The sequence below is a fragment of the Dermacentor albipictus genome, chromosome 3 (assembly GCF_038994185.2).
Source record: "Dermacentor albipictus isolate Rhodes 1998 colony chromosome 3, USDA_Dalb.pri_finalv2, whole genome shotgun sequence".
Lineage (NCBI taxonomy): Eukaryota > Metazoa > Arthropoda > Arachnida > Ixodida > Ixodidae > Dermacentor > Dermacentor albipictus.
In genome coordinates, this window is record NC_091823.1 from 186,165,353 (window position 1) to 186,178,826 (window position 13,474).

General features: G+C 44.9%; 1 protein-coding gene across 1 annotated transcript in view; it reads right to left on the reverse strand.

The window, feature by feature from the left end:
• LOC139057673 (nitric oxide synthase-interacting protein) overlaps positions 1–13,474 on the reverse strand; it is a 141,639-nt gene that overhangs the window by 111,693 nt on the left and 16,472 nt on the right. The window contains exon 2 of the mRNA XM_070536371.1: positions 5,207–5,318. Within this exon, the coding sequence (XP_070392472.1) occupies positions 5,207–5,318 (112 nt within the window). The remainder of the gene's footprint in view (positions 1–5,206; positions 5,319–13,474) is intronic.

Here is a 13,474-nt window from a genome sequence, read left to right on the forward strand (position 1 = left end):
AAAGTTGAAAAGGCCCTCTATGCGTGGTTTTTAGAGGTGCGGGCTAAGAACATTCCGGTGGATGGCCCAATGCTAATGGCTAAAGCTAAATGGTTTGCCGCTGCACTCGGTGATGACAACTTCGCCGACAACACAGGGTGGCTGCAGAGGTTTAAGAACCGCCATAAGATAGTTGGCAAAACCATTTCTGGGGAAAGCGGAGCCGTCATCAGCCAGGATATCCAGCAGTCGATTTCGAAGGAATGGCCGGAAATTTGCGCGAAGTTTTCATTCGCGGAAATCTTCAACGCCGACGAGACCGGGTTGTTTTGGCAGATGCTGCCCAGCAAGACGCTCGACGTCCGGGGCACCACGTGTCACGGGGGCAAGATGAGCAAAGTCCGCGTGAGCATTCTGCTCGCTGCTAACATAGATGGCTCTCAAAAGCTCCAGCCCTTTGTGATTGGCAAAGCAAGGGCACCGCGCTGCTTCAAAAACTGTAAGCAGCTCCCCGTTCGCTACGCCTTCAATAAGAAAGCGTGGATGACGCGTCAGCTGTTTACAGAATGGCTGCAAGCGTGGGACGCCGAACTGGGCAAGTCGGGGCGTCACGCTTGCCTTCTCGTCGATAATTACTCGGCTCATCACACCACCTGCGAGCTCGAAAACATCGCGCTCAAGTTTCTGCCGGCGAACACGACAGCGAAGTTGCAGCCGCTCGACCAGGGCATCATTAAGTCCTTCAAAGTCGGCTACAGGAGGCGACTCATTGATAGGCTTTCGGTGAACCTCCGCATGGGCACCGAGCTTAAGATTGACCTGCTGGGGGCCATTCAAATGATGACGGGCGCCTGGAGAGACGTGAAGCAGGATACCGTGGCCAACTGCTTCCGGAAGGCAGGCCTCGTGACGGCCAAACTTCCCGAAACGTGCGAAGACGGCGACGGCGACAACGAGTGCATGGACGACGCGTTTCGCGAGTTGTCGTCCCTTTTCCCGGCTGTCGTTCCAGCCGAAGTGTCTGCTGACGATTTTGTGGACGTTGACAGCAACGTTCAGGCTGTTGCTAGCCTCGCCGACGAGGACATTGTAGCTGCAGTCGCAGGGACCCAGGCCGACAGCTCGAGTGGCGACGAAGATCGTCCTGACGAGGGGGCGGCTACACGCTCGTACTCTGCCACTGAAGTGGCGGCCGCGTTCAGCTTGATTCGCCGTTGTTGCGGCGACATGGAAGGAACCGGGCTTTCGCACCTGAACAGCCTCGATAAGATCGAGGTTGGCGTCTTTAATTTCATTTGCAAGGCGAAGAAGCAGACAAACATAAGCGATTTTTTTTCACACAAATAAAGCATTACGTTGCGGCTTGTGTGCGGAAATAGTTGTCATTCTTGAATGCGCCGATCGGTAGGTCATCGTCCGCCACAGGTAGTCTCTGGGCCTGCAGTTTTTTATACCGAATTTTTAATATATCGAATTAATTCGTGATCCCCTTCGAGTTCGATATATCCGCGTTCGACTGTAATAAAATAAATAAATAATCATGCTACCCCATCTTAGCTTAATATGATTATGCGGTGCAGCCAACGTCTACTCAACTGAGTGATTGGCCGCTCAGGAGTTAGATTCTGGGATGACTCGCCAAATCGGAAAACACCAGAGGTGTTTCCATTAAACACCTTTCCGTCAACTTGCATGATGAATTGCATGTTGTTCGGTTGCTGGTTGCCGTGGCACTTCGGCGATAAAAACGCTGTAACAGTGCAGGATAATTTCATTTCAGCAGTGCACTTTGGAAACTAGCCATGTCACGGGTACTGGAAAAAGAAAGACGACGCATCGTAGATCTATGCCTACAAAACTATTCTCAACGCATTATATCGGAGATAACAAAAAGGCCACTCAAAACTGTAAATAGAATCGTCCAGGCTTACAAGAAGGATGGAAGAATTGCGGATGCTTCCCCTAAAGCCCGGCAAAGAGTGACCATTGTTGCGGCGGCTGCTGCAAAGCCAACCTCCACCGTTCAAGAAATTAAGAACAGTCTCAGGCTGGGCGACGTCCCTGACACGACTATCAAGCGTCTCCTCTACGCCCCAGCCTAATAAAGAGCGCGAAAAAATGACTGCATTTTTACCCTCATCATTTATAAAAAACATGCTAAGTGATTTATGTGGTGAGAAGCTTGTTTCTGTTTATGTATACTGATTAAGCAGGCTGTTCGCAAGTTGTAGATGGAACCAGCTGGAAAATGCTCCAGTTAGTGAAGTGCGGCTTCCCGCAATGCCGCCTCGGGCACTCAGTCACCTGGGTCTAGCGAAGTGTACTTTACAGCAAAGCAAGAGGCGGCGCGCTCCAGCGCTGTAGCAGACGACGCGAAGCACCTCCCCTGTGTTCACCCTAAGGGTGGACAAGGCTGTACACATATAGCAGGAAGAGCTCACCAGACTGACTGGGCGGCTCGCAGTGACTGTCTCTTCAAACAATGGGCCAGTTTCAACTTAAATCCCTTTGGCAATCCATCGTTGGCAGGAACAAGGATTGGAGGGTGCTCACGTCACCCATGTCGCATTCCCCTTTTGTCGCGGCAGCAGTCTTGGTGCAGTGCGCCATCAGATTTCTCAGTTTGACCCACAGGAACAAATCGGCAGTTTCATGGAACTTTACAGGTTATCAGTCACAAGGGCAACCACTTCAGGAGAATGAGGGAAGTGGGAAAGGGGGTGGGGGGGGGGGCGCCCGTTGCCTCGATTATAGGCACGTAGTGTGGCACAACAGCACCCCCGCTGCCAGACAATGCATCAAGAAGTTGAGCTATCCAACGCGACTCAGACGATTGGATGCACTAGTTGAGCAATTTCATTTATTGATTGGAGGAATAGGCTTTGCTGCTCTTTCCGCCGGTAGACTTCTCTGCTGCTCGGCCCTATGAAGGTCTGTTGGAACGACTGGGAATCATTTGTACAAGCCAGAGACAAAGGAACAGCATGCAAGATCCCGTAAATCTTTCGACAACATGCAGTTAGCTTTCCTTGGTGTCACTGCAGACTGGCCTGACGCTTGGGGAAGAATTAACATCAGCAGCGGCTCGCTGACTACAGAGAGACACACAGTGTTTCGCAATGGATGTGCTATTCACTGGTGGAACTCTCACACTACTGCTTGGAGGAACTTCACTTCAGTTTCAAGTGGACGCACTGGAAATTGGCTAGGCCAGTATCGGCAATTAGCAGGAGCACAGTACCAGATTTCCGTGTGTAAGCTCTATGAATGTGAAAAGAAGCTTCATTTTCAAAGATGTTTGACATTTCCACTTGAGAAAACAAAGCGTGAAGACATCAGCGAGGATCCTGCGGTGTCTTAATTTTTCTGTGACAGTCAGCAACAACGACATCGCACGCTTCCAGTCTGACATGAATGCCATTGTTTACATTGCGGGGCATGTTGCTCATACTGCTTTGAAGGTTTCACGTTTTGCTTGTTTCAGCAGATTAGATTCAAGTGGAAAACACTGCCATGACAGCTAACCAGTCGAGAGGAAGGCTGAAATTTCCACAGCCTTGCACCATGAACAAGGTATTGGTGACAAAGTAAGTTGCAGAGAAGATTAGTTGCCTTGGGAGAATATAAGAAAGATGTTCTCTCCTGCAGCAACCCACGTGACTTTTTTACTCTGCAGGCATTTTCTTTGCTGGAAGAACAGACCAACATTGCCATTCCACATAGTCTCTTGCACTTGGTAATTCACGTGGCAACCAATGTTGTCTCGACCAACTTCTTCGGACTAAGAAATGACTAAGATGGCACCCAGGACAATACGCAAAAGGCGACAGCACGGAACGCAGCAACGCCGAAGAAAAATTATAGTCCTAATGCAATAAAATTGTTACTACAATGCGTAATTGCTTGTGTCCTTTGGTTTCTTAATAAAGGGGTTAAACTAGCTACAGAATGCGCCACTTGTGCTTACAGAGGCTTCTCAAAGACATGGCACCGCATTTTGCACCCATTACAGGCTTGGAGAACAACAGTAGAAGTGAGCACGATGCTCTGAAATAGCGTAACACCGTGTCTTCACGGACCCTCGGAGTGACGTCATGGAACCACTGGAAAGGCCATAGTTTATATAAGGGGGTGTTGGCGGAGCACAATGGTGGGCGACGTGAACACAAAGCAGCTGGCACCATTTTGTGACACGCTGCACCAACTTGCGATGTTCTCCGAGCTTTCGCAATTGGTCTGTGGGCGTTACACACCATGCAGTAATGGCGAGAGATACAAGCGCGTGTAGGCCAACTTTTCGCACCGTCTTGGCATTGTTCATTTAAGGGGAACTTAGCAACACAAATGTCACAATTATTCTGTGCAAAAAACGCTGTCCACAATGCAAAATTTCAATTGCTATGACCGATATGCAGTGAATAACATAGCATTCTATATGGATTTTTTTCTCATAGCCCTAATGCATAAGTTGATAATCTTAAGTCAACTCATTGTTATAGCTGATATATTGTTATATGTAGTATTCTTATAAGTGGACTGCACTGCAATCGAATAAACACTGACATCTCAAGGTGCTCTGCACACACTTTGTGCGGCCTCGCTAGATGGCGCAGCATGTTCAGTGGGAAGTGTGAGAACCTGCATGCATATACGTCTCATAAATAATCTCTGTGGCTGAAATATGGTATGTCACTACATTGCTTCAATGCCAATTGCATTAGCGTGGACATTCATCGCGAGATGGGTTCTGCGAGAATTTTTATCGTACAGTTTGGATGTTGTCAAAAGGAGCGATGTTAACTCATTTATTTTCAGGGTTTCTTACTGTTTACTGCATTGGTTTTTGTACCAAGTGATGGTTAGTCTTTTCTCTGCGTCTTTTTCAGGCTGCTCTTACAACACCAGAGAATTGCCTCAAGGCATCTCACATCTTTACTGCACAGCTCACAATGACACAACACCTTCGGCAGGACCAGCTACAAGGAAGCCAGTAGCACAGGCTGGTAGCAGACCTCCTGAGTAGCCATCATCGGTGGCAATCCTCGAGATAATTGGGCCACAATGTGTCCGAGCCTTAGCCCACTTTTCCTCTTAACGCAACCATTATTCCATCAGAGATGACCAAGAAGATTGCCCAAGATAATGAGTTAAGTGAAGCTTCCCAAGTATCAGAGATAAGCAAAGGCTTGGTGGCCTCCTCAATAGCTGAGCAGATAATTCAACTCACGGCGTCTCTCTTCTGTTGAGCTTCGTACTCCTTGAGGAGGCGTGCATTCTCCGCCTTGTGCCGGATTATGTACTCCAGGATGCACTCCTTGTCATAGAGGTAGCCATCGGGCCTGCACCACAATAGAAAACTTGGTGGGACTCGGTACATTGTGGTTTGTCCTGCGCTGCAGCCCACATCCAAACACACAATGTGCAGTTTTCCCTGGAGTGACACCACGTGTTCTGGTTGCTCTAATAGTAAACAACGAAGTGGGATTGCCGTGGTCTTCAGGCACAATAAAAATTAAATTATGGGGTTTTATGTGCCAAAACCACTTTCTAATTATGAGGTACGCCGTAGTGGAGGACTCCGGAAGTTTCGACCATCTGGGGTTCTTTAATGTGCACCTAAATCTAAGTAGACAGGTGTTTTCGCATTTTGCCCTCGTCGAAATACGGCCGCCGTGGCAGGGATTCGATTCAGGCACACACTCTTTAGACGCGATGAATAATAATATTGAATTGGCCAACACACACTAAGAGAGTATTCGCACAAAGCCATGCCTAGAAGTAACCAACAATTTACCTCTTCAGTTTTTCTTTTAGTTACAATTATTACCTTTATTTAACTGTAAGTAAGGACAAGTAAAATTCTTATGCTTTCCTCATAAAGGTGAGTACAAATGGATTTAAATGTTTGCGCAATAACACCTTGAGATTACAAAGCGTCTGCCTCTCCTTTCTCCTATGCCATACTGCGCCATTAACATGGCATAACTTGTCTAGTTTTATTTGCACAAAGTAGGCCACAGTTTCAGCAGGTAGTGGTAACACCATACAGCATGCTCCAGACATAATTGTGACGTCAATATTTGGAAAAAAATATAAAATCAGCCTCTAACTTAGGGGCCCTCTATTTATACATTCCAGAGTGATCCCTACGTAGATTCAAGAATGTACAATGCTATTCACATCATGCCCTGATTAGACCAGACTCTTCGTTACACAGTCAACGACATTCAACAACTTTTGGACACAACAGGCATGTTTTGCGCCAAGCGATAACTGTGATAATCGGGTGATAAATAGCCACCAGTACAAAGTGAAACAATGTATGTGTGACAATATAAATGCCTCAATTTAGGCAAAGCACTATATCATTGAGCCAGTTTTGCCATACTTGCTTCTATTTTTGCTCCCATATTTGCTCCTCAGGCTAATGAGCCAAGAAATTATCAATCTACTGTATTTTTTTACTTTATCTGGGCCAGCCAAAAAATAATGGAACCCATCTTGTATATATATTTCTTGTAGCTTATATGTTACACTCTTGGACATATATGTCCCTATGTACCTATACCTGCCAACATGTGAACATTATTATTTGTAATGACCAGCAAGCATTTTCTAGAAATTTGCTCTGAGCATGCACCTTTTGTGGGATACATACAAACTTAACTTCGCAGAAAGCTAGGAACAGCAGAGGCTGAAAAGAAATGAATTGTATTTAAGTATTTTCTCAGACTTTGCTGTTGCGAATTTCAACCCCTTCTTTTCCCTAGTTATGGCACCCTTTGGCCAAATACACCCTTGCACCATTAAAACCCATCAGTGATCGTCACCACCTTCAGGAACGTGTCTGAATAAACTTTGTCAAAGCATTACCTTCGAGATGCTGCCCGATCTCGGAGGCCATAAGATCGGCACAGGTATTATCACAATTTGTTTCATTGGACGAACATTATGCAATTTGAGCGACCCCCATCATTCAATATCTTTTAAACTTTTTCGCGAACAGAATGTATGTTTTGTGAAATTGGACAACACATTTGTAAAATAGTAGAACAAGCTCAAATTCATACACTTTACGAAAAAGTCAGGAGAGTTGGCAGGTATGTAAGGGTAATTAACATTTACGTGGGCTTCCGAGCTGCTTCCTCCGTGAAAGAATTTCTTGTGACAAAGAACCACAGGTGAACATTGTAAATCTTGCAGCAGGTAAACATGCTGTCTTCAAGCTTTGAGTTGGCATAATATGTTGGCACCTCTTTCGAGTAGGAGCTTAATGCCTTGTTACCTTCTTTGAGCTGGCAGGAGGTGATAGCTCATCACGAGGCTGACACCCCAGTTGGCTTTTTGCCTTGTTACCTTCGAGTTGGCAGGAGGCGATAGCTCATCACGAGGCTGACACCCTTGGAAGACCTTCATTTCGTCTGCCAACGTTATGAAGATGCTCCCTTTTTGCTCGGCATAGCCAGTGCTTTCTTTTACAAACATTTTTACGAAGCTCTCGAATCTCCATAACAGAAAATATTTCTAGTGTTATCCCAACTTCCGATTGTTTTCACAGGGGAATTATCTTTATTTCCTTGTGTTGCACGCAGGAATCCGCTGTGAATCGCTCAGTCCTCTACGTCTCCTTTCATCTGATGACCCTTTAACTGCACGCATAGCTTTTGGGAACGAAAATTGCGACATTTTTGGCTGACACATTCCCAAACATTCCTGGTTTCTTTGGTGGCTTAGAATGGTCTAGCTGCCCTGGTCCTTCTGCATTAATTTCTGAACCAACATTGTCAGTGCTTCTTCTAAGAATTGCACATCTTTGTCAAGCACTAAAGCATCATAATCGTTGCTTTCATGAAATCTTACAGAATCTCTGTTTTGATACGACAAATTTTTGCAGTTTTCCAGCCATACTTTGCAAAATAAAACTTTCATTTGAAACGAAACTGGCCACATGTAAAAGCACAAAATTTACAACTTTCTTCATTTGAAGCGGCACTATAACATGAAAAACATCACCCTCAAGCGAACACCTCGAAGTAGTATTCGGTGTTCCATTATGGTACGCTGGGACATATATTTCCTGATGACTCTTTTTTATTAAAAAGGTAGTTTCCATTTGTTTAAATTAAAGAATCTTGGTTTGCTAAAATTCCTTAGTCACTGCACTTTATATCTCACACATTATCTTCCATGATTGATTAGAAAAATCTGCAACGCAAGTACTTTATTGGTCGACAGTGAAGAGTCTCTCTGTGGCGTGACCCCAGCAATGTTTCTTCAGGGTTTGGTCATAGCGCTGCTAACCGAAACAAAATGGTTTGATAATGTAAGCTCTATAGTCGAGTAAATTGGCACCAGTAGGTTCCTAGAGGCAAAACATATTTATCGAGGCGTATTTCAAACTGGGAAACATAGCGCAGAAAATGACACAGGGACAAGCAAAAATGCAGGACGAGCGCTAACGCTCGTCCTGTGTTCCTGCTTGTCCCTGTGTCATTTTTTGCGCTATGTTTCCCAGTCTGTATGTATCTCACCAACATGCCCAAACTTCTTCCCTGCTAAAGCGTATTTCAAGTCTGAGGAAACAAGTGTCCTGTGTACGTTAAGGTGTTAAAACAATATATAGTGCTGTACATCTACACTTCTCTCCTTCAACGAGCACAACACCAAGTGCATATTTAGACTAATAGCACTAACATAAAACTTAGACATGAGAAAATAGAAGGGACCAACATGGCTCTGACTTTCAACTCGTTTATTCTTTTGGAAACAAATGCTTTTATACGATACACGGAAAAAGCACAAACACGAGTAACAATCGAAAAAAAGACGAGAAAATCTAAGGATTAAAAAAGTCGCAGTTTCGCCTAAAAGGTGAAGCATCGATTGCGATAGCAAATTAGCAGAGCCATACGAACTAAGTATGGTACTTTTATTGGCCGTACGAACTTGTGAACATTTGCTTCCTAACTAAATTAATAAGCATGGTGACAGCACACACAGCAAACATGAACACATCACAGTCAATGACTGTGGACACCCGCTGTCAAAACGCTGCCACGAGGAAACATGGCAGCGGCAGTGAGCAAAGCCACATTTGTGTTGTCTATCGCTTCCATGCGCACTGAGAGCCAAGAACTTACAGCACGTACAAAGCTACGAGCCACCGTCGCACCTATAGACTATGTCCTCAACACAGATCACTCTCAAGATACGACCACACAACCATGCGCAGCCACCACATACGCAGCTGCAGCCGGAATAGAACGTCACCCCCTCCCTCCCTTCCTTCCTGCAAGGCTAGGTGCCTCGCGCACCGGGAGCGCCTCCCTTTTGGGCAGGCTGAGCAGCGATCATCGGCTCCCCTTACATGCTTTCGCCTGCACACGCCTTCACACGCAGCACAGTGCATGCGTGGGGGCATTATTGCCCTTGAAGAACCACACGGCGGCAGAAATGCGCCTGGAGTGTCCACATAATTGCTATCACAGTAAAACTATATACAAAGCACCAAAATTCAACATGATATGCATACGTTATAGTGCATCCACATCCAAGGTTTAAAAACTTGAATGCATATTTTTGAGTGGGCATTTCAGAGGGCCACCGGTCAACACCATGGCAAACCCATTCCTGCTTTTGCGTAGATTCTACTCAGCTTGACTGGACCGGCACGCACACCCAATGGAGCAATACGTGTCACCACTGCCAGACTTTACAGAGTCTGCGAGCCAAAACTGCTGCATGACATCGACACTTGGATGGCGCCTCCCCCAAGTTCCACGGACACGACCTACATAAGAAGCTCATCGTACGCTGATCACTCATTTATTTATTTATTTGTACATACTGCAGTCTATACAGACCAAGCACGTGGGCTTATTTCTGCAAACACTCATGTAGGACAAGAATAGTATATGCTCTTGTGCTAGACATATGGAACAGAAAAAGGAAGAGAGCAAAAAGAAGAAAAAAAGTAACAAGTCGGCCTTTTTGTATTGCAAAGAACGATATTCACACCATCAGAAAAATGCACTGGGATAGTCAATATCACATCAACATAACAAGTTCTCATCAGAACAAAATGCACTTGCATAGGCGATAGTAAAAATAACATGAATAAAAGAGGGGAAAAAATAACATTCCATATCATTGTGCAAAATACATGAGTAGTATCCGCTCAAAATTATCAGCAGAGAAAATTTCTGAGGGTAGATCATTCCACTGAACAACAGTACGAGGAAAGAATGAATTTTTAAACAGGTTAGTGTGTGCACGGAAAGGGAGCAAGTTGTGAGCGTGACGGTGTCGAGACACGCGTGACAGGTAAGGTTGAATGTACGTTCATCCATTAAATTCAAGCGACTTGTCGTACATTGTGAAAAGAAATTTTAGTCATGCCACAGTTCTTCATGCTTCTAAGGTAGGGATATGGTTTTCGGTCATTAGTTGTGACGGCGAAACAGTGGACCTAAACTTGTTGAAATTGAACCGTACTGCTCGCATCTGAACCATATCAAGCTTATGCTTATCCTTTATGTAATAAGGGTCCCATACTATTGAGGTGTATTCTAGTTTTGGCAATATACAAGTTCTGTATGCTAGAAGTCTTAAATATGCAGGTGCTGTTTTCAGTTTATGATGCAGAAAGCCAAGCTTTCGAGAGGCGGATGCACAAACGTTCGCAATGTGTTTCGACCACGATAGAGTGTTGGTAATCGTTATGCCTAGATATTTATATTCCGAGACTTCCTTTATTTGTGTACTATTGATGCAATATGGAAATGCCATAGGTTGTTTTTTGTTCGTGACACGAAGTAACAGTTTCATCAGCATTTAGGGTCATAGACCAGGTGGTGCCCCATTCATTAAGTCTGGCTAAGCTAGAGCTTAACTGAACCTGATCATCATGGCAAGTAATCTCTTTAAAGACAAGACAATGATCTGCTAACAATCTGATTTTAACGTGTGCATGAATTGTGCTAGTTATATCATTAATACAGATTAAGAAAAGGATCGGGCCAAGTACGCTTCCTTGAGGTACTCCGGACGGAACTGGTAATGCAGTAGAGGCATGGTCATTAACGTCTACGAACTGACTACGGTTTGAAAGGTAGGCTCTCATCCAATTTATGATAAATGTAGGAAGGCCGAGCTTAGTAAGTTTTCCAAGAAGTTTACCATGAGGGACGCGATCAAACACTTTACTGACATCAAGGAAAATAAGATCAACTTGTCTGGAAGAAGCAAGCGTTACAGCGATTTCGTGAACAATTGTTAAAAGTTGCGTAGATGTCGAAAGTTTCTTTCGAAAGCCATGCTGAAATGGAGAGAGCAAGTTGTTACTTTCAAGAAAATTAGTTTATAATGAGCGATGATGTGTTCTAGTGTTTTTCAGCTCGTGGATGTCAACAAAATGGGACGATAGTTTTCAATGCTTAGGCGATCACCCTTCTTGTAGACTGCAATGACACGAGCCACACGCCAGTCATCAGGTAAAGTCGCTGTGCTCATAGATAAAGAAAAGACAGCTGTTAAGATGTGTGCAACACGCTCGGTGGGCATGTTCAGTGGGCATGTCAGCGGGCCACCGGTCAACATCATGAAAAACCCGTTCCTGCTTTTTGCGCAGGTCAGTAATAATTGTTCCACAGTAAAAACTAGCAACCATTGCCTGGCCCTGCTGGCATGCCCCAAAAGTGCCTGTGTGGTGTACCTGTACATACAGGATATTTTGGTTTCATTGCTGACACTCTGTGGTGATATCGAGGCTAATCCCGGACCGAACACTAAGGAGCTGCTATTGCAACTTCTGGGTGGTCAGAAGAGTATGCAGGAAAGACTGGATGCAATCGAGGCAAAGCTTAAGCGGGTGGAGGAATCAGCAGCAACAGTAAAGGAGGTAGGCATGAGGATCACTGATATGGAAAGAACAATTAAAACTCTCAAAAGAAAGTTAGTTGACATTGAAGACAGAAGTAGGAGAAATAACCTAATTGTGTTTGCCATTCATTATATATCATCATCATCATCAGCTTGGTTACGCCCACTGCAGGGCAAAGGCTTCTCCCATACTTCTCCAACTACCCTGGTTATGTACTAATTGTGGCCAAGTTGTCCCTACAAACTTCTTAATCTCATCTATCCACTTAACTGCCACCCCCTGCTATGCTTCCGTTCCCTTGGAATCCAGTCCGTAACCCTTAATGACCATCGGTTATCTTCCCTCCTAATTACATGCCCTGCCCATGCCCATTTCTTTTTCTTGATTTCAACTAAGACATTTCTTACCTCACCCAATCTGCTCTCTTCTTATCCCCCGTAACGTTACACCCATCATTCCTCTTTTCATAGCTCGTTGCGTCGTCCTCAATTTAAGTAGAACCTTTTTTGTAAGACACCAACTTTCTGCCCTGTAGGTGAGTACTGGTAAGACACAGCTGTTATACACTTTTCTCTTGAGGGCTAATGGCAACCCGCCGTTCATGATCTGAGAATGCCTGCCAAGCACACCCGAGCCCATTTTTATTCTTGTAATTATTTCAGTCTCACGATATGGATCTGCAGTCACTACCTGCCCTAAGTAGATGTATCCTCTTACCACTTCCAGTGCCTCACTACCTATCGTAAACTGCTGTTCTTTTCTGACACTCTTATTTCTGAGTTCTCTTCCGACACTGTGTGTTTTTTCGTTTTTCCTCCTTTGTTATCCCTTTTAATACTGTCCAGGAGAAGAGGTGTCGTGTGTACTTCATCTTGTACCCCCCTCCCCCCCACCGTAACGCCTTGGCGCTGTGGGTTCCTTAATAAATAAATAAAATAAATAAACAAACATTACTTCAGTTTTCTGCAGATTAATTTTTAGACCCACCCTTCTACTTCGCCTGTACAGGTCAGTGAGCATGCATTGCAATTGGTGCCCTAAGTTACTAAGCAATGCAATATCATCAGCGAATCGCAAGTTGCGAAGAGGCCATTGAAAGGAGCACGATTTCAGACAAGAGAGGACATTATGGCTGCAACGATAGCTGAGCTGAACTCCATTCCGAAAGAGGCCTTCTCGGAATGCTTCCAACAATGACAGCACCGCTGGGAGAAGTGTGTGGAGTCCCAAGGAGACTACATTGAGGGTGATTCGGTTTCCAACGCTCCAGTTATGCCAGCTCTTTTTTCTTCGTCGGATACATTTCTAACAGACCTCGTGTGCCTTCAACATAATGGCTCAGAGGGAACAACCATGCAGAACACTAATGGATGATCGAACATGGAACAGCTGTACAGGAATAGGCCATCACTAGCTCAGCCGCTTCCTCTGGCTGTCACAACTGTTGCCGAAAAATTGGGGCTTAGTTTTTCAGATCTCTACAAAACTGGACCTAGTGATCTCATTACTCCTTGGTGCCTCCGCCCAGTTCTGTGCGACATGTCTTTTAAAGCGCTTGACAAGAAAAACGTGCCACGCGAGTCTATTATGCAACACCTCTTATCACTGGAAGAC